This window comes from Hyla sarda, chromosome 1, assembly GCF_029499605.1.
Source record: "Hyla sarda isolate aHylSar1 chromosome 1, aHylSar1.hap1, whole genome shotgun sequence".
Taxonomy (NCBI): Eukaryota; Metazoa; Chordata; class Amphibia; order Anura; family Hylidae; genus Hyla; species Hyla sarda.
The window spans coordinates 55,845,178-55,865,458 of NC_079189.1; the positions used below are offsets into that span (position 1 = coordinate 55,845,178).

At 44.6% G+C, this 20,281-nt stretch overlaps 1 protein-coding gene across 3 annotated transcripts in view; it reads right to left on the reverse strand.

The window, feature by feature from the left end:
- The window catches only part of TBC1D14 (TBC1 domain family member 14), a 133,482-nt gene that overhangs the window by 86,800 nt on the left and 26,401 nt on the right, over positions 1 to 20,281 (reverse strand). For all 3 annotated transcript variants that reach the window (XM_056555074.1, XM_056555075.1, XM_056555076.1), the window contains one exon: positions 16,950 to 17,658. In XM_056555074.1, coding sequence (XP_056411049.1) covers positions 16,950 to 17,658 — 709 coding nt within the window. The remainder of the gene's footprint in view (positions 1 to 16,949; positions 17,659 to 20,281) is intronic.

Here is a 20,281-nt window from a genome sequence, read left to right on the forward strand (position 1 = left end):
GACACGTGAATGCTCCCTGGTGGGCTAGATCGCCCCTCCGCAGCGCGATTAGGAGGGGGCAATCCACTATAGAGTTAGCCGGAGGGCTTGCCTCTGTTCTCTGCTGTCCCGTGGCTCTGTCATTTATAGAGCCTGGCTGGACTAGGCTCTATCAATGGAGCGCAGAGCACAGATCAATGGAGTTCAATAGAACTCTATTGATCTGTACGAGGAATCTAATGATTCCTCCTAAGAGTCTAACAAAGTGAAAAAAAAAAAGTTTTAATAAAAATTTAAAAAAGACACAGTTCAAACCACTGCCTTTTCTTATATAAAAAACCATGTGAACATAACATACTTTGTATCGCTGTGTGCGTAATTGTACGATTAAAATATAACATTATGTATACCATACAGTAAATGACGTAAATGTTAAAAAGTAATACCAAACCACAGAATTGTAATTTTTATAATATCCCAAAAAAGTTATTGACTTCGACTATAAGCTTAGGGTGGGAAATACATCATTCCCCCCATGTCATCATCCAGACCCCCGTCATCATCACCGCCTGTCAATCCCTTTCAGTGGTCTTCAACCTGCGGACCTCCAGATGTTGCAAACCTACAACTCCCAGCATACCCGGACAGCCATCGGCTGGAGGTCCGCAGGTTGAAGACCACTGCAGTCATCATCCAGACCTCCTTTTGTTTTCTACTTACCTCCTCTCGGTGGGAAGGAAGGGTGAGCTGATCCGGGCCATCCATCTTTGGCCATCTAGGCTGCAGGTACTGTCCCGGTAGGGAGAGTTAGTCGTTCCAGGCTGTCCATCTTCACCGGGAGGCCCTCTTCTGCGCTCCGGGCCGGCCCCGGACTAGTGACGCTGCCTTGACGCCACCGCGCAGGGACGTCACGGACATCTGCTGCGCATGGACGTCCCTGCACGTCGTCGTTATGGCAACGTCACTAGTCCGGGGCCGGCCCTGAGTGTGGAGAGGGCCTCCCGGTGAAGATGGACAGCCCGGAACGACTAACCCTCCCCACCGGATGGTCCCTGCAGCATAGGATGTCGAATAAGGACAGTCCGGACCAGCTCACCCTTCCTTCCCACCGAGGGGAGGCGAGTAGAAAACAAAAGGGGGGTCTGGATGATGACCAAGGCCCGGCAGTGGTCTTCAACCTGCAGACCTCCAGATGTTTCAAAACTACAACTCCCAGCATGCCCAGACAGCCGATGGCTGTCCGGGCATGCTGGGAGTTGTAGTTTTGCAACATCTGGAGGTCCGCAGGTTGAAGACCACTGAGAAGGGATTGACAGGCGGAGATGGACGGCCGGGACCATCCCCTCACAGCTAAAGCCAGAAATGTTTGGTTTTTTTGTTCACTCGAGTATAAGCCGAGGGGGGAAGTTTTCAGCACGAATAGTATATACGGTATATGATTAGTACCCCAGCATACAGTGAGACTGCCATAATATAGAAAAATACCGTGATATACATTTTTGGTCATACCGCCCAGCACTACTTTCTGATTTGCTCGTGTTAGTATATGAATAAGACTTTGTAATGAAATATACAGAGATATAAGACAGGACCGCAACGAAACTGAGAGGCTTCTAATGATTTGGCATTTACAGGAAACCTCCGCTTTTCTTACTACAGCTATGAAAGGATCTGCTGCAGCACTGCCCTCTGGTGGATACCGAATGGAATGACTTTTCAAATTAGATTACAGCAAATGGGTATAAAAAACAGCATCCTGCACTTCACAACAACAGAACACAGTCAAATATAAAAAATAAAATATATAATTATATAATATGTATTTACACACACGTGTGTAAATATATATTTACATACATATAGATATATATCTATATTTTTACACGTGTGTAAATATAAAAAAATTATATACACACACACACACACACACACACACACATATACACTTTTTTCTATTTTTTTAATTGCAGAGATATTTATATATATAAATAAATGTAATATTCTTTTTTATTGTTTTGGACCTGCATAAGGCCTGAGGTTGCAGTGGGTAGGTGTATGAACTTACCAAGAATAATATAGGAAAATTTGAAACCACATTGGTCTATGGTGGTCCTACAGTAGCGCTCTACACACACAAATCAGTAATTTTATTTGAGACATTTTAGTATAGATATCTGCACCCACAGAATGGATGATGGAGCAGAGTTCTAGCTTCTCCATTGTGTGATATAGCGATATACCTATGCATAGTAGAGATGAGCGAACTTATAGTAAATTCAATTTGTCACAAACTTCTCGGCTCGGCAGTTGATGACTTATCCTGCATAAATTAGTTCAGCTTTCCGGTGCTCCGGTGGGCTGGAAAAGGTGGATACAGTCCTAGGAAAGAGTCTCCTAGGAATGTATCCATCTTTTCCAGCCCACGGGAGCACCTGAAAGCTGAACTAATTTATGCAGGATAAGTCATCAACTGCCGAGCAGAGAAGTTCGTGACAAATTGAATTTACTGTAAGTTCGCTCATCTCTAATGCATAGCACAACCCTCAATGGTTCATGGGCACTTGGTTTATTTGGTTAAGATTTTTTTAATTAAAAGGATAATATCATAGGGAATGCAGTTCTGTGTGTTTTTTGTCCGTACATGCTGGGAGTTGTAGTTCTGCAACAGCTGGATGTACACTGGTTGGGAAACCCTGCCCTATACATTAATCATGTGACTGAAAATCACCCAACAAAACAGCGCTCAAAACTCCACACAAGAGAATACTGAACAACAGACAAAACATACACTTAAAGGGGTATTCCAGGAAAAAACTTATATATATATATATAAATATATAATATATCTCTCTCTCAACTGGCTCCAGAAAGTTAAACAGATTTGTTAATTACTTCTATTAAAAAATCTTAATCCTTTCAGTACTTATGAGCTTCTGAAGTTAAGGTTGTTCTTTTCTGTCTAAGTGCTCTCTGATGACATCTGTCTTGGGAAACGCCCAGTTTAGAAGAGGTTTGCTATTGGGATTTGCTTCTAAACTGGGCAGCTCCCGAGACAGATATCAGAGAGGATTTAGACAGAAAAGAACAACCTTAACTTCAGAAGCTCATAAGTACTGAAAGGATTAAGATTTTTTAATAGAAGTAATTAACAAATCTGTTTAACTTTCTGGAGCCAGTTGATATATATAAAAAAGTTTTTTCCTGGAATACCCCTTTAATTCCTTTTATAGAAAAGCTTATGACATGGAAAACCCAAACTTCCTTCTAAAACTTCGCATTAATGACAAGGTGACTGTAGGTGATGCCTTTATATGATGTAACAAGTTTACCATCAGTCCCTGGTGTTGCAGGTAGAAGGGTGTTCCCACCAATCCATTACACAATGTGATGCTTTGTCAAAGGACGCTAATAGCTAAACCTAAATTAGGGAAATGATGATAGTGTTGACATAACCTCCACACAGATGGAAGCGATATCACATGGAACATAGTAATAATTATCGGTGGAACACTTTGTATCATGGAACGAGCAGCGCGTTATCAAGATACAACGAGTGCGCACGTTATATGCCAACAGGATTGTAGTAAATTGATTATTGATCCCTTAACCCCTTAAGGACTCAGCGTTTTTCCGTTTTAATTTTTTCCTCATCACCTTTTAAAAATCATAACGCTTTAAATTTTGCACATAAAATTCCATATTATGGCTTATTTTTTGCGCCACCAATTCTACTTTGCAGTGACATTCGTAATTTAACCAAAAAATCTACGGCGAAACGGAAAACAAAATTCAATGTGTTACAAAATTGAAGAAAAAAATGTAATTTTGGGGGCTTCCATTTCTACGCAGTGCATTTTTCAGTAAAAATTACACACTTTCTTTATTCTGTAGGTCCATACAGTTAAATTGATACCCTACTTATATAGGTTTGATTTTGTCGCACTTTTGAAAAAAAAATCATAACTACAAAATTTATATGTTAAAAATTCTCATCTTCTGACCCCTATAACATTTTTATTTTTCCACGTACGGACCGGTATGAGGGCTCATTTTTTGCGCCGTGTTCTGAAGTTTTTATCGGCACCACTTTTGTATTGATCGGACTTTTTGATTGCTTTTTATTCATTTTTTCATGATATAAAAAGGGAGCAAAAATACGCAAATTTTGGACTTTGGAATTTTTTGCGCGTACGCCATTGACCGTGCGGTTTAATTAAACGATATATTTATATAGTTCGGACATTGTCACACGCGGCGATACCACATATGTTTAGTTGTATTTTTATTTGCATTTTTTTTTTTTTTTTTTTTATCTATTTATTTTTTCTTTTTTTTAGGGACCTAAAGGGACCTATAACACTGCACACACTGATCTTTTACCCTGATCCCTGCAAAGCCATAGCTCGTAACATAGCCCCACCCTCTCATGACATCCTGCCCCACCCCCTCAATGCAAGTCTATGGGAGGGGGCGTGGCGGCTGGCATGAGGGGGCAGGGCTCCCGTCACGGGCTCCAGTGTTCGGAAAAGTGTGTTCCAAAACGCTGGGCAGCGGAGTACCCCTTTAAGGTCTAACCCTGTACTGATCATGCTCAGTGTATAGCAGGGGTCTCAAACTCAAAATTATCAGGGGGCCACTGGAGGAAGCAGCTGAGTGAGGATGGGCCGCATGAGTCCCCTACATATACTGCCTACATCATGCGCCCCTCATCATCCACCAGCAACCCCCCCATTCCCCCTACCCCCGTGTGGTAACAGCATGAGCTGACGGATGATGGGGGTTCACCACTTTAGGTAGTAGCAGGTTCCCCCCCCCCCCCCCCCATTAGGTAGAAGCAGGTTCCCCCCCATTAGGTAGAAGCAGGTTCCCCCCCCCATTAGGTAGAAGCAGGTTCCCCCCCCATTAGGTAGAAGCAGGTTCCCCCCCCATTAGGTAGAAGCAAGGCTAAATGCCTGAAGAAGTTACCTGCCCGGTACTGCATGTCCCGGGCATCAGGCAATACAAATTACACATATCTGGTGCGGGCCACAAACTTTCGTTCCGCGGGCCGCAAATGGATTGCGGGCCGGGACTTTGAGACCCCTGGTGTACAGGGACATCATCAAGGGGGATCTCCAGAAAAACAGCACCAGAACGCCAGGGTCCATGGAATTTGTTTACCGTATCTGCTGCTCCCTGTTCCATGTAATAGTTTTTTTTTTTTTTTTTTTTATAAGAGTGGAAAATCCCAAACTTTCTTCTACGGGTTATTACAATGGCAAACTTATTATGCGTTGATGCCGAAAATTTAGCATGAGTACTGGTGGCAAGCAAATGTCCCCATACCTGCACACACACAAAATAGTTATGTTAATCCTGATCATGTACATATGATTTTTATGTGTCTAGCACCCATATTTCTCTCACTAATACCTTCTATCTTTTGCTCCCTTTGTTTATCAATCTGCGCTTTGAAGGGGGCATGACCTCGCTCTGCATGACTCATCTTTCTCACCGAGTCTGCTGTGCTGGGTCTCTTCATCCAATCCCTGCAGGCTGCTCTGTAACCCCCTCCTCTCTGTTTTCATGCTGCAGTCTGATAGGATAGGAGAGAGCCCAGAGGAATGAATGATAGTACCACCCTCATTTAGTGGACTGGGTCCCAGCCTGTGCTTTAGCGTTGACAAAGAGTACAGGATTGCGTTTTGGATGGTATATATACATTATACATATATATACACACACACATACACATATATATATATATATATATATATATATATATATATATATATACACACACACACACACACACACTATTTTCGGGATGGACCGATTACCGGTTTGGCCGATAATCACGATTTTGGGCATTATCGGTATCGGCAACTACCTTGCCGATAAGCCGAAAATGAACCCCCCGCCGCACCGCGACCACCCCCCTGACCCACCGCACCGTGTCGCACCCCCCACCGCACTGCCCCGGCCCCGTTGCCTCCCCCATCCCCGGTTTTATAATTACCTGTTCCCGGGGCCCACGCTACTTCTGGCTCCTGCTGCATCCTACGTTACGCTGTGCGCAACGACGAGTGACGTGATGTGCGCGACATGATGTCACCGTCAGTGCGCACAGTGACAGCTCAGGAGGACGCCACCGGAGCCAGACGTAGAGTGGACCCAGGGCACAGGTAACTATAAAACCGGGGATGGGGGAGGCAATAGGGCCGGGGCAGTGCGGTGGGGGGTGAGACGCGGTGCGGCGGGTCTGGGGTGCGGGGGTGGCGGTGATAGGACCCCCGGAGAGGCAGGGGGAGAGAAGCCGGTGGCGGCGGCGATCTATGGCACCGCAAAAGCCACTGCAGTGCATTGATTTAAAGCGCCCACTTTAAATCAATTATCTGCAGCGATGTCGCAGGGGGGATAAATAGCCGATAACTTATACCAGAATATCGGTATAAGTTATCGGCTATCGGCCCTAACCTCCACCGATTATCGGTATCGGCCCTAAAAAAATGATCTCGGTCGATCCCTAATATATATGCGCTATTATTTTTATAAAGAGGAAATAAAATGTAAAAAAAAAAAATGATCAAAACCTGGGCAGAGGAAAAGTAGCCATAGCAGCCAACTAGATTTCCTCTTTAATTTTTAACCTCTTAACGACGAAGGGTGTACAGATACGCCCTTGTGTCCTGGTACCTAAAGGTCCAAGGCGTACCTGTATGCCCTGGTCCAGTTACCAAAGTTTGAAGCATGCTCACAGGCTGAGCACGCATTATACCGGGTGGTTCAGCAGCCAGGACCCACGGTTAATGCCGGACATGGACGATCGGGCCGATGACCAGCATTAAAGTCGATCAGCTGAGTGGATGGCGGTAGGGCCCTTACCTGCCTCTTTGCCATCTGATTGGTGCTCTGGTGTCCCTTCTAGCCATGGCAGGCCAGAGCTGCAGAGCACCAATAACATTGATCAATGCTGAGCCAAAGCTCAGCATTAAACAGTGTATGCAATCGCAAGATTGCATTTTATAGCCCCCTACAGGGGCAAAAAAACAAATACATGTAATAAAAAAATATATATATTTGCAAAAATTATAAAAAGCGATCAAAAAAATCCCATTAAAAACAAAAATGGTACCAATAAAAAACTACAGGCCACAGCGCAATAAATGAGCATTCATACAGCCCCGTATGCAGAAAAATAAAAACGTTATAGAAGTCAGTAGAGGAGAATTTTCAGCATACTAATTTCGGTGCATGTAGTTAAATAAATGTAAATAAATTGGGTAGCCTTATAATCGTATGGACCTACCGAATAAAGATAAGGTGTCATTTTATTTTACCAAAAAAGTGCACTGTGTAGAAAACGGAAACCCCAAAATTGACAAAATATATATTATATTTTTTTCTCACACCAAATTTTTTTTTTTTTGCCGCAGATTGTTGGTGGCACAAAAAAACACAAGCCCTTATGAGTCTGTATGTGCAAAATTTAAAGTATTAAGGTTTTTAGAAGGGGAGGAGGAAAAAACGAGAGGGCAAAAATAAAAGTTGGCCTGGTCCTTAAAGGGGTACTCAGGTGAAAACCTTTTTTCTTTTAAATCAACTGGTGGCAGAAAGTTAAACATATTTGTAAATTACTACTATTAAAAAATCTTAATCCTTCCTGTACTTATTAGCTGCTGAATACTACAGAGGAAATTCTTTTCTTTTTGGAATGTTCTCTGATGACATCACGACCACAGTTCTCTCTGCTGACCTTATTATAATAATAATAACGCTTTATTTATTGTTGTCCTTAGTGGGATTCGAGTCCCCAGCTAACCACTGAGCCACCATGCTGCCCTTAGCATACATCTGCTATGCATGGTTGCTAAAATGAACAGATGTCAGCAGAGAGCACTGTGTTCGTGATGTCATCAGTGTTCCAAAAAGAAAGGAATTTCCTCTGTAGCATTCAGCAGCTAATAAGTACTGGAAGAATTAAGGTTTTTAATAGAAGTAATTTACAAATATGTTTAACTTTCTGCCACCAGTTGATTTAAAAGAAAAAAGGTTTTCACCGGAGTACCCCTTTAAAGGGGTTTACAGAGACCTGTGAAAAAGAAGGAAGCTATACCGATTGGTTGCTGTGGGCAACTGGTAAATTTTCCCTCTATGCAGGTTTTGATAAATCCCCCCCCCCACTGACCCAAAGCACACAGCCAAGACAACACAGCAGTGGCTAAGGGGCAATTCTGAATGTCCTTGAGTGGCCCAGCCAGAGCCCTGACTCGTACCCAATGGAACATCTAACAATGCAATTCAACCTAAAAAAAAGGGGGGAGTGAAAAAAGGGTAAGAAAACTTTCCAAATTCCCTGTAGTCGCTCACCTAATGAATAATTTACTGTCTTCGCCATCGAACTACAACGGCTGCTTCCAGGAAACCAAGATTAATGTGACAGATCAGGTTTAGGGCAATTTATCATTTATAGGTCTGTTCAGAGGAAAATTAAGCGGGTTCAAGACGGCGGCGGCGGAACCGTGCAGGGCCTGAGCGGAGACATGTTAGGTCCCTGGTTTATTTACAACCAGGAGGTCAGAGCAGGAAAATGACGGTGCAGGAAGCATTCATGAGTCAGCGGTGACTGGACCCAATGATTGAGGAAATGGGGGGTAAATATAGAGAAGGAAAGTGATTCTGCTTCCAGATCTAACAGCAGGTGTAATGAATAGAACAAAAATTGTCTTAAATCCAGGACTACTGCAGGCCTGGACAATTCTTTCCTTGGTGTAGGGCAGCGTTTCCCCAACCAGGGTGCCACCAGCTTTAGCAAAACTACAACTCCCAGCATGCTGCGAGTTGCAGTTTTGCAACAGTAAAACAAGAATAACCATCTGAGAAGTATAGACATGACGTGTCTTGTGTACCTAGACGACCTTCTCCGCTGGGAAGAGGGGGAACTATTGTCACAAAGAGACATCCTCATATTTCTACTTACGGACACAGGGTTTGCTATAAAATATGGTCCTAATTTTTCTGGGATTCATTCTAGATACGGTAGGGCTCACCCTGGGGGGGTAGCGGAGGCAAAAAGGTCAAAGGCAAGATCAGTTTCAAAAAGGTGTTACAGTCCGATCTTGGTCCGAGAACTAGCCAGCCTAATAGGTCAGATCCTAGCCATGAAACCAGGATTCAAGATGGTACTGACAACATGTCGCCATATGAAATTTTGGCTCAATTTTCTCCTGAGACAGGGGTCTTTCTGGGACTCACTCAATTTTCCCTCCCCGAAATAACAGTTGGAGGCGCTCCCTTGCCCATGTCCACTAAGGGTACGTTCCCACACAGCGTATTTTGCTGCGTATTTGCTGCTGCGTATTTTCCTACCCATTGACTTCAACAGAGAAAATAAAAATACGCAGCAGCAAATACGCAGAAAATACGCCGCGTGGGAATGTACCCTTAAACAACAAAACCCCGGACTTGACAACATTAGATGCCTCCTTACTGGGGCGGGAGCATTCTCTCCCACTGGAGCAGTCAGAGGTAAATGTCAGGGCCCAACATTGAGAATACACAAATTTCCTAGAACTCAGAGCAGCCAAACTTGATTTCCCCCCCCCCCACCTTTTCTTTTTCCCTCCTCCCTTTCCCCCTCTAGTCTTCCCTCCTCCCCCTCCCCCCTCTTTCCCTCCCTCTGTCTATCTTACCATATATTTATTATGTTAAGGGAATATATAGATGAATTATAAATAAGTACTATGTTGACATTCTATAAAGAATTACCTATCAAGACAACAGTAAGTGGAACTATAGAAGATATGGAGAAAGGTGCTTTCCTTTTCTTCCCCCATTTCCTTTTTTTTTCCTCCCCTTCTCTCAACCCCCCCCCCCCCCCCCCCCCTTCTGCCCTCACTCTCTTATATATACACATCAAGCAAGCGGAATAATAGATGAACTATAAACGGAAGTTATATTGACATCTTATACAGAATAACTTAGAGATTAATAATAGTAGAAGATAAGGAAAAAACAGAAACTACGCATGCGCAAGATCCCCTTGCGGAATGAGACAGGCCACGTGATGTAAACAGAACAACATGAGGAGTAGAAGGAAGATCGAGAAGGCGCATGCGCTAGACTCCAATATGGAGCGAGATGCACGGACGGGATGCAAACAAAACATCACGTGGAGCCGCAAGAGGATAGAGAGTACGCATGCATGCGCCTACCAAGAAATGATCCGCGATTCATATACCCATATCTAGCAACCAGAGGTCACGTGGCGAATAAGTCACTCGCGACACCTGGAGGCAGGAAATACGTGAATTGGAAAGCGTCCGCCAACCGGTGACGCGGCAATCGCCCATTGGTGAGGCGGACACAGACAGTGCATCGGAAATTATGCGCAAATAAGTTATATAAACGCCACAAAACACTGACACGCCATACCCACTGTACTCTTGATAAAGCTAGGTTGTCTAGCGAAACGTCGAGGCAGGGTGTACGGATTTTAGCCAGGAGTGTGAACTAGGACACAAAACAATCCTACCATACCAATGAGTAACTGGAATATTGAAAATAACCAGCAATATAGCCTGGAGCTTGTATAACAGCACCACCTAGTGGGCTGAAATTCAGTGCCCTAACACACCTGATCATTTCAATTTTTTCTTTCCTTCTGTGTGTTATATAGTTTAGAAATATCAATAAAAGTTATATCTTAGGTGGGTCCTTAGTTTAGGGTACTACTCCCCGGAGGGGCAACCATCCAGAAGGGGATTGGATATTTTTAGGGGTCTTTCTGGGACTCACTCAATTTTCCCTCCCCTAAATAATAGCTGGAGGCACTTGTGTCTACATCTCCCTTGCTCATGTCCACTAAAACAACATTAGATGCCTCCTTACTGGGGCAGGAGCCTTCTCTCCCACTGGAGCAGTCATAGGGAAATGGCAGGGCCCAACATTGAGAATACACAAATTTCCTAGAACTCAGAGCAGCCAAACTGGATTTGAAGACATTGGTTCAGCCAGACCAGCAAACCTCTCCTTCTCCAGATAACCAACACAAGAGCTGTGGCATATATCAGCAAAATAAGGGGGGGGTTTACAAGGTCCAAAGAAGCACTAGTTCTCCAGCCTTGGGCTCCAGCTCGGGAGGGTGCACTGTCCAAGAATAAACTGTCCTTCTCAATGGTGTCTCGCCACAAGTTTCTATTTGTCAAGATAGAGCAAACATTTGGACCCAGAAATATAGACTTCTTTGCATCTGCTACGTCTTGTCAGAAACAGAAATTTGTTGCCAGAACCTAGACCCAGGGTGCCTGGAAAGCATGGGGTCACCTGGAGAACCTGTGCACCTTTCCTCTCCCATCTTTATTGGCTCATGTTTATTGGCTCAAGTCAAAACAGAGAGTAGACGGACTAGTCTTCATTTACGTTGTTTGGCACTCAAAACCGTGGTATCCCATACTACACACATTGGCCTAGGGTCAGAAGCTGCCTCTGGGTCTCACAGCGTCCTCGCGTGCTAGAGATCTCCATCACAACTTCCATAATTTATGTGGATTGTGACTGTCAGATATGTCTGGGAATGAGAACAAAGTAAATCTGTAAATAATTCCCCTAAACTCAAGACTAGAAATCGATATAAATCAATTATCTCTGAGTTTCAACAATGGTGTACAGATAAGACAATCACAACTTGGTAGTCTCTGCAGCTCAGACTTCGAGTACATTACTTATAAGTTCCATGGGGTATAGCCTCCAAAACTCTGAAGACTCTTAGTTTAACTTTGAACCTTTTGATTCCTAACCTGACAAGTTGTATTTAAAAAGGAGATCTGCAGCGGTATATAACTTATCACCTATCCGCAATCTCCTGTAAGGGGCCCAGGCTCTGCTGCAGCTCCCCTCCATGCAGGACAACACCCCTGAGGAAGTCGCTTTGCAACAGAACGCGTGGGGTTCCGGCATGACCCCGTCCCTTCACACACTGAAAGTCCATCTCTGTCTATTGCTTAAGTATTATTTAGCATTGTCTTTATTGTTTTTTCTCTTTAGGGGCAGGATAGGTGGCTGTGACATAGTGTTATTCCTTGTCATTTATTGTACTGAGTGTTTTATTGTGGACAGGGTCACTTACCTGTGGGAGTGGGGGGTTCATGGCCCTTCCCCAGGGGGGTGCTATGCTCTATATTGAGCTAATTTAATTGTTTTCAAATGTCTCTCTTTATATTGTTGATATGTGTATAAAATAAAGATTTTTTTGCATTTTTCATTACATTATTGGTGGTGTGCGCTTTTTACCAGTGATTACCTTTTGATTAGTTTTTGTCCCCCTGTGCAGGAGGCATGTTGACAGCAGCATGACCCCGTGGCCAACACGCCCCCTCCATGTATCTCTAAGAGAGAGGCGGAGATGCAGCATTCGTGCATCCCTGCCTCTCCCATAGAGCTCAATGGAGGGGGAAGTGTCTGTCGACCTAAGTGAGGTCGAAGACATAAGCATTAGCCACAGCAGTGTCGGGGTCCCATATGAGAGATAGCGGGGGTCCCAGCAGTCGGACACCCCGTGATGAAACACTTATCCCCTATTCTGCGGATTATATACAGCTGCAGATCTCCTTTAAAATTAGCTATGGCAGCTCACCCTATCCTTCCAAAATACCCCTCCACATGGGACGTAAAAGCCCCCTTATGCTACCCCAGTTCCACAGGACAGACTAATCTATCACTAAGAGAACTAGGTAGAAAGTTATCATGCCTACTAATACTAGTGAGGACAATGAGGACTACTGGGCTCACCCTCTTTTACATCTATGACCAATGGCTGACTACAACGCCTCAAGGTTTTCACCTGACCCTTAAGGCCGGATAGAAACAGCTTCCATGAAGAGGCTCCCAGAGAATTGGACATTATTAGAAACGTACTCTAATGGTTGTGACTTTACAGTCCTATTTTAATCAATCAGCCCCTCACAGAGGGAAGATCACTTATCTATTTATCACCTCTAGAACCCCCTTTCACAAAGCCTCCACCATTAGGGCATGGATTCCAATGCCTTCAAACCTCATTCGCTGAGAGGTGCAGCTGCACCAAAAACAGCAGCAAGAAGGCCTCCCCGTATGATTTTGGAATCCACTATGATCTTCTGATTGAGCAGGGAGCAGGCTATCACCAGGTGTACTACTATCCATCAGCTGTTGATAGGTGGCTGCCTCCCAGAAGAACAATTAGCAGTTTGCAGGGATCTATGACCTGCAAACTGTTTTTGTTGTAGGGGGGGAAAGGCAGCGCCCTAGTAACAGTGCCCACCCATTCATTCAATAATCAGAGTAGTGCCCATTTTCTTCTGCAGTCAGTCATGCTACTGGTGCCCATTTTACACCAGTAACCATTATGATTCCAGTGTCCCCTTACAGAGTTCTGATATCAACATCCATTCCCCACAAGTAGTCAAAGCAATATTCCCCCAAAGCAGTATGTCTCATCAGTACTTACAGGAGTCTCCCTCTCTGCTAAGCAGCAGTCTATTTCCTTGCCCCAGTAGTCACAGCAGTGTAAGAAGATGGCATGTTTCTGTTTTAAGGTTTATAGACACACATAGGAAAGCGGAATACTTCAGTGCGGCAAAGTACCACACGTTTCATGTTGCCCAGGGGGACTAAAAGGAGTTTCAGCACTGCGTACTGTGCCAACCAATCTAGCAAATGGGTCTCCAGGACATTCTCTGCTAAGTCGTGCAGTCATGCTGGGGCCAATGGGCTGAATATTCTACTAAACAAGAAATAGCTTCTGTAGTGATGTTCTACGGACAAACGTACAGATCTGACTAATCGATAATCATAGTTCTTTATAGAGCTAGTGTTATAACCAGGAAAAGAAAGATAAATGAGGAGGATGAGGAGAATATATGAATGTAAAAACAGAAGAACACCAGAAGTACAATCTATTTACCTATTACAGATCATCGTGGTCCTGCTCCTGGTGCCCACTAACATCAAGCGGTAATCACACAGGAAGCTGCTCCGCATTACAAAGAAGACGTGAATTAGACCTCTGACTAATACCCAGACATTGTTGGTGCCTCAGACAGAGCATCGCCTTACAATGGCTCTTCATGCAGGCTAATAACTGAGGGTCAAGATCGAGGGAACTCCCCATAAGTCCATATTTGCCAAGATCAGTAATGTACTGGCAGTCCAAACATGGCACCTTCTTAAAAGGAGTACTCCATGATGGGGGATAAGTGTCAGATCGAGGGGGGTCTGACCGCTGGGACCCCCTGCAATCTCCCATACAGAGTGTCTAAGCGGTTGGACCCCCCCCCCCCCCCCCCCCCCCCGCGCGCGCGATCTGACACTTATGCCCTAGTTTTCAGATCTTGGAGCACTCCTTTAATACGCCATGAAGTTGAGAAATCCAGCTAAGGTATAGAGTCTTATGGTCCTCCTAAACTTTGGTTATTCAGCATTACTGGAAAAATTGTGTATTGTGAACTCCAAACTCTGGCAGCAGTCTATCCCTCCACTCTTCGCTGAAAGCACATGAGTGTTTACTTCATGTGCATTGGAAAGTTGAGAACATACATTCAAATTTTTTAAAAAGGAGAACTCCAGCCACAATTACCGTATTTTTCACCGTATAAGACGCACTTTTTCTTCCCCAAAACTGGGGGGGGGAAAGTCGGTGCGTCTTATACGGCGAATACACCCCTATCGCGGCGGTCCCTGCGCCTATCAACGGCCGGGACCCGCGGCTAATACAGGACATCACCGATCGCGGTGATGCCCTTTATTAACCCTTCAGATGCGGCGATCAAAGCTGACCGCCGTGTCTGAAAGGAAAGTGACACTAACCCGGCTGTTCAGTCGGGCTGTTCGGGACCGCCGCGATTTCACCGCGGCGGACCCGAACAGCCCGACTGAATAGCCGGGTTAGTGCTTACAGGACACCGGGAGGGACCTTGCCTGCCTCCTCTGTGTCTTCTCCGTTCAGGGATCCCCTGTATGTCCGGCGCTCTCCTTCCTCGTCATCACATAGTCACGTACGTGCGTCGGCATGCGTAACGACGTGATGGCGGCGACGGAGAGCGAGGATACCCGGCCGGCAGCAGAGACGTTCCAGAGCGATGGGGACACGGCGACAGCGATGGAGCGACATCCAGGGCAGCAACGGGTCCGGAGCGGCGGGGACACGTGAGTATTACCTCTTATGCAGTGGTCTTCAATCTGCAGGCCTCCAGATGTTGCAAAACTACAACTCCCAGCATGCCCGGACAGCCGTTGGCTTTCCGGGCATGCTGGGAGTTGTAGTTTTGAAACATCTGGAGGTCCGCAGATTGAAGACCACTATTGGGTTCAAAGTCCTATAGGGCGAAAAATACGGTAACTTATCTCCTATCCACAGGATATTAGATAAGTAGCTGATCGCGGGGGGTCCGATTGCTGGGACCCTCACGACCTCCAGAATGGGACCCCCCACTCTCTCAGCGACTGCACGCACTCCATTCATTTCTATGGGAGCACCGATGATGCCAGAGTGCTGTACTGGGGACTTTTTGGCACTCCCATAGAAATGAATGGAGCGCGTGCTGTCCCAGAGCTGAATCCCAGTGGTTGGATTGCCCACGATCAGCTACTTATCCCCTATCCGGCACGTAGGGGATAAGTTAACTGTGGCTGTAGTTCTCCTTTAAAAGCTTGGTTCATCTTTAGGCTTGGTTCACACTGCGGAAAATTTCCGCCCGGAGATTCAGAGTGGGGCCAGCGCTAGGACTGTGCGGACACTGCAGTCTCCAATAGACTGCAATGTGTTCCGCAAGTATTTCCGCCTGAAGAATGAGCAACGCCATTCTTCAGGTGGAAGTTTTCAAGCAGATTTTCCGTTCACAAATTCCACTTCACAAATTCCGAGTTGTGAATTTGTGAATGAAAACCCATTCACTATACAGTACATTTTAGTAAGCCGAATTTCTGCCTGCAATTTCAAAGCAGAATTGCAGGGGAAAATTCTGTAATGTGAACCTAGCCTTACAAGCAATGCTTCAAGGCAGTGGAATCTCTACCGTGGACCTCCAAATGTTGCAAAACTACAATTTCCAGCATGCCCGGACAGCTTTGCAACATCTGGAGGTTCAGTCTGGAGACTTTGACTCCAAGGGGGAAAAAAAAAAAAAAAAACACATGCAAACTATATCTGCAAAGTCAAGACGATATTCAGCTCACCTCTCCCAATTCGGTGCACGGACCCATGCCCGGCCAGGCACACACCACAGAACTGAACAAAAGCAGGAGGTCCGGCACGTCAAAATATGCAGCTCGTATTGTAGAAACGACGCACGTACAAGCAGTAGGCAGACTCGTTTTGAGCGCATGCGCTCTTCCTCGGTCACAGAGGAAGAGCGCATGCGCTCGAAACGAGTCTGCCTACTGCTTGTACGTGTGTCGTTTCTACAATACAAGCTGCATATTTCGACGTGCTGGACCTCCTGCTTTTGTTCCAAACTATATCTGCCCAGAAAAAAAAAGAAAATTCTCTCTAGTGCCCCTAGTAATGTTGCAAGGGTTAGGCACTGACTCACTACAGTAGTAGTTTTCTTCCTTCTGGAGGTGAACTAACTTTTATTTTCCATGGTCCAATGGAGATTTTACTCTATACCTTAGCTGCAATACATCTAAAAGAAACTGTAGCATTTCCTCCAGCCAGTACTCAGCTCTGTATGGATTAGATAAAAGTACCTTAAAAAAAAAACACTGTATACAGTTGGAATTCTAATTTGGTAATATTCTTGGTTATGTTGCCCATACAGACGAGCTGCCCACGCAATACGGGTTGAGCACTGCAGCCAGTGGTAATCTGCCTTCGGTCAGTGCATCTTTGCCGTAACGTGTACCGGTTAGCTACCTCCATTAGAGACCGTTTTCTTCCATCTACAAGGGAGCTAATTTGCATACTACATGGATAAAAGATAAGGAAAAATTGACTAGAACTACTTGGACTTTACCTGTTGAAGAAGTTACTGATCGGCCCCAATATTCTTGTTTTACTGTCCCCGTCCTGAGTAAAGCCCTTAAGAGATGCATCCAAGTTGTCCTTCGCAGAGTTTAAAGTAACATCAGAAAAATGTGTTTCGTCATTTTCCAAGTTGACAATTGCACTTGAGTTGCTGGTCACTAAGAAATCTACAATGTCCTCATTGCTCACCGACAAAGTGGTGGAAAAATCTGTGCTGAGGCTGGAGACACTGCAGTCGGAGATATTGTCACTTCTGTTAAGAGAAGTTGGGCTATAGAGCTTGGCCGTGTCATAGCCAGACCGAGGAAAGGTGGAGGACTTCCAGATAACGTGATCGCTTTCGGAGTTCCTCAGACATGGGGTACCACTACTGTGTATACTTTTGGAGTTTTGAAAGACTCTTTCATCCCCAACGGCTCCATTCAAACAGTTCGATCTGGTGCTGCAATGGACGGGCTCCGGGTTGGCGATCTCGAGGGTGGGGATGCCAGAATCCACTGAAGTGACGCTGTTGCTTTCACCGACTGGAACTAAATGGTCATGGTTGAAGTCTGGGAGAGTATGAGACTGGGAATCTTTTCGACTCCATTTGCCAAGATTGTGAATATCACTGTCGACAGTAATGTCATGGACCTCGATAATCCCAAGGTTCTTGATGTTTGATGCCAAGTCTTTACTCATATTCGACCAAGAGGAAACTGGGTAGAAAAAAACAATGTACATATGAAATAATGTATGTGTTAGTACACTTACTACTAAAATGTAAAAAATAAAGAAATAAAATAAACACATCACAGTAAACATTCTACAGCATAATGTTCAGCTTCTTGCCAAGTAAGGGGATTTATTCCAAAAAAAAAAGCACACCACCCGTCCTCAGGTTGTATCTGGCATTGCAGTTCTATTCCACTTAACCCCTTAAAGGACCACAGGTTTTTCCCACTGTTTTTTTCCACATCACTTTCTAAAAATCATAACGCTTTCAATTTTGCACCTATGGACCTATGAGGGCTTATTTTTTGCGCCACCAATTTTACTTTGTAATGACATCAATCATTTCACCACAATGACGTGTACCACAATGACGTGTTAATTATCATATTTTTATAGTTCAGACATTTACGCACACAGCGATACCACATGTTTATTTTTAGTAAATTTTGTAATTTTTTTTATGGGAAAAGGGGGGTGATTTTAACTTATTTAGGAAGGGGTTAAATCACATTTATTCACTGTTTTTTGTATTTTTTTTTTTACACTTTTTTTCTTTTGCCCCCATATTACTATTACTTGCAATCTTTTGATTGCATACACTGTTAAATGCTATTCCATAGCATAGCATTGATCAGTGTAATCTGCGCTCAATTGCTCCAGTCTCAGGCTTAGAGCAATCAAATGACGATCGCAGAGCGAGGAACGAGGTAAGACTCCTCCCGCTGTCCTCTCAGCTGTTCAGGATGCCGCACGAGCAGCTCCGCTGAGCTAACCGACATTGAATTCTCCAGTTTTAGACACAGTGATCAACTTTGATCGTGGCGTCTAAAGGGTTAATACCAGACATCAGCCCGATTGGCGATGTCCGGTATTAGCCGTCCGTAAATACACGTACACTGGAAAACTAATTTTTTTTTTAAATGGACTGGTGCCAGAAAGTTATTTGTAAATGACTACTATTTAAAAATCTTAATACAGTGATCCCCGGACCTACGATGGCCTCGACATACGATCATTTCAACATACAATGGCCTCACAGAGGCAGCATCAACATACAATGCTTTTATATGTCGGGCCCATCGCATAAACTGCTATCCAGCAGCGCAGACTGCTTCAGCTACCGCCGGATAGCCGTTTAATGGTCTCTGTTCTCCGGTGAGTGTCACTCGCCTGTCCCCGACGTTCCGGACAGTCCTCTTCATGCTCCGCTGCATGGCCATTGCTCTCAGTCGTCATCACGTCCCCACACATGCCAGCCTGTCATCCAATAGAAGCGGGGTGCACAGCGAAGTGATGACGGCCATGGAGAGCGACGATCCTGGACACCAGTGACTGTCCAGAGAGGCGGAGACACCCCAGGGACGTAACTGCGGTGATGGAGAGCGACGATCCAGGGCAGCGTTGACACGCAAGTATAACTTTCTATATAATTATTGCACGGATCCCTCAACATACGATGGATTCAAGTAACGACGGTTCATTTGGAACGAATTACCATCGTATACTGAGGGATCAGTACCTATAACCTGCTGTATGTTCCATGGGAGGTTCTTTTCTTTTTAAATTTCCTTTCTTTCTGACTACAGTGCTCTCTGCCGACACCTCTGTCCATGTCAGGAACTTTCCAGAGCAGGAGAGGTTTGCTATGGGGATTTGCTCCTACTCTGATAAGTTCCTAAAATGGACAAAGGTGACTGCAGTCAGACAGAAAGAAAATTCAAAAACTACAGTACTTCCTGTGGCGCATACAGCAGCTGATAAGTACTGGAAGAATTAAGATTTTTATATAGGAGTAATTTACAAATCCGTTTACCTTTCTTGCACAAATTTAAAAAAAGAAAAAAAAAATGTCCAGCAGAGTACCCCTTTAAAGGGGTACTCCATCACTTAGACATCTTATCCCCTATCCAAAGGATAGGGAATAAGATACCTGATCGCAGGGTCCCGCCCCCTCCCATAGGCTTGCATTGAGGGGCGGAGCGTGACGTCACACGGGGGCGGAGGCGTGACATCACACTCCGCCTGCCCCTTGGTCGCCGGTAATCACACCCGGAGCGAACATGCTTCGGGGACTGATTTTAACTGGGGTGCTGCGTGCAAGATCACGGGGGTACCCAGTGGTGGTACCCCCGCGATCAGGCACCTTATCCCCTATCCTTTGGATAGGGGATAAGATGTCTAAGCGCCGGAGTACCCCTTTAACCCCAAGCCCATTTTCATCTTAAAAAGGACCAGGCCAATTTTATTTTTGCGTTTCCGTTTCCTCCTCGCCTTCTAAAATCCATAACTTTTTTTTATATTTCCATCTACAGACCCATATAAAGGCTTGTTTTTTGCATTACCAGTTGTACTTTGTAATGACACCTTATTTTTCTATAAAATGTACAGCAAACCCCCCAAAAAATTTTTAGAGCACAAATTTACAAGAAAAAAAAATTTTTGCAAATTTTGGAGGGTTTCATTTTCACGCAGTACACTTTACGGTAAACATGACATGTTTTCTTTATTCTGTGGGTGAATACAATTAAAATTATATCCATGGTTACACACTATTATTGTACCGCTTAAAAAAAAAAAAAAAATTTTGTACAAAATCGCCCTATTTTG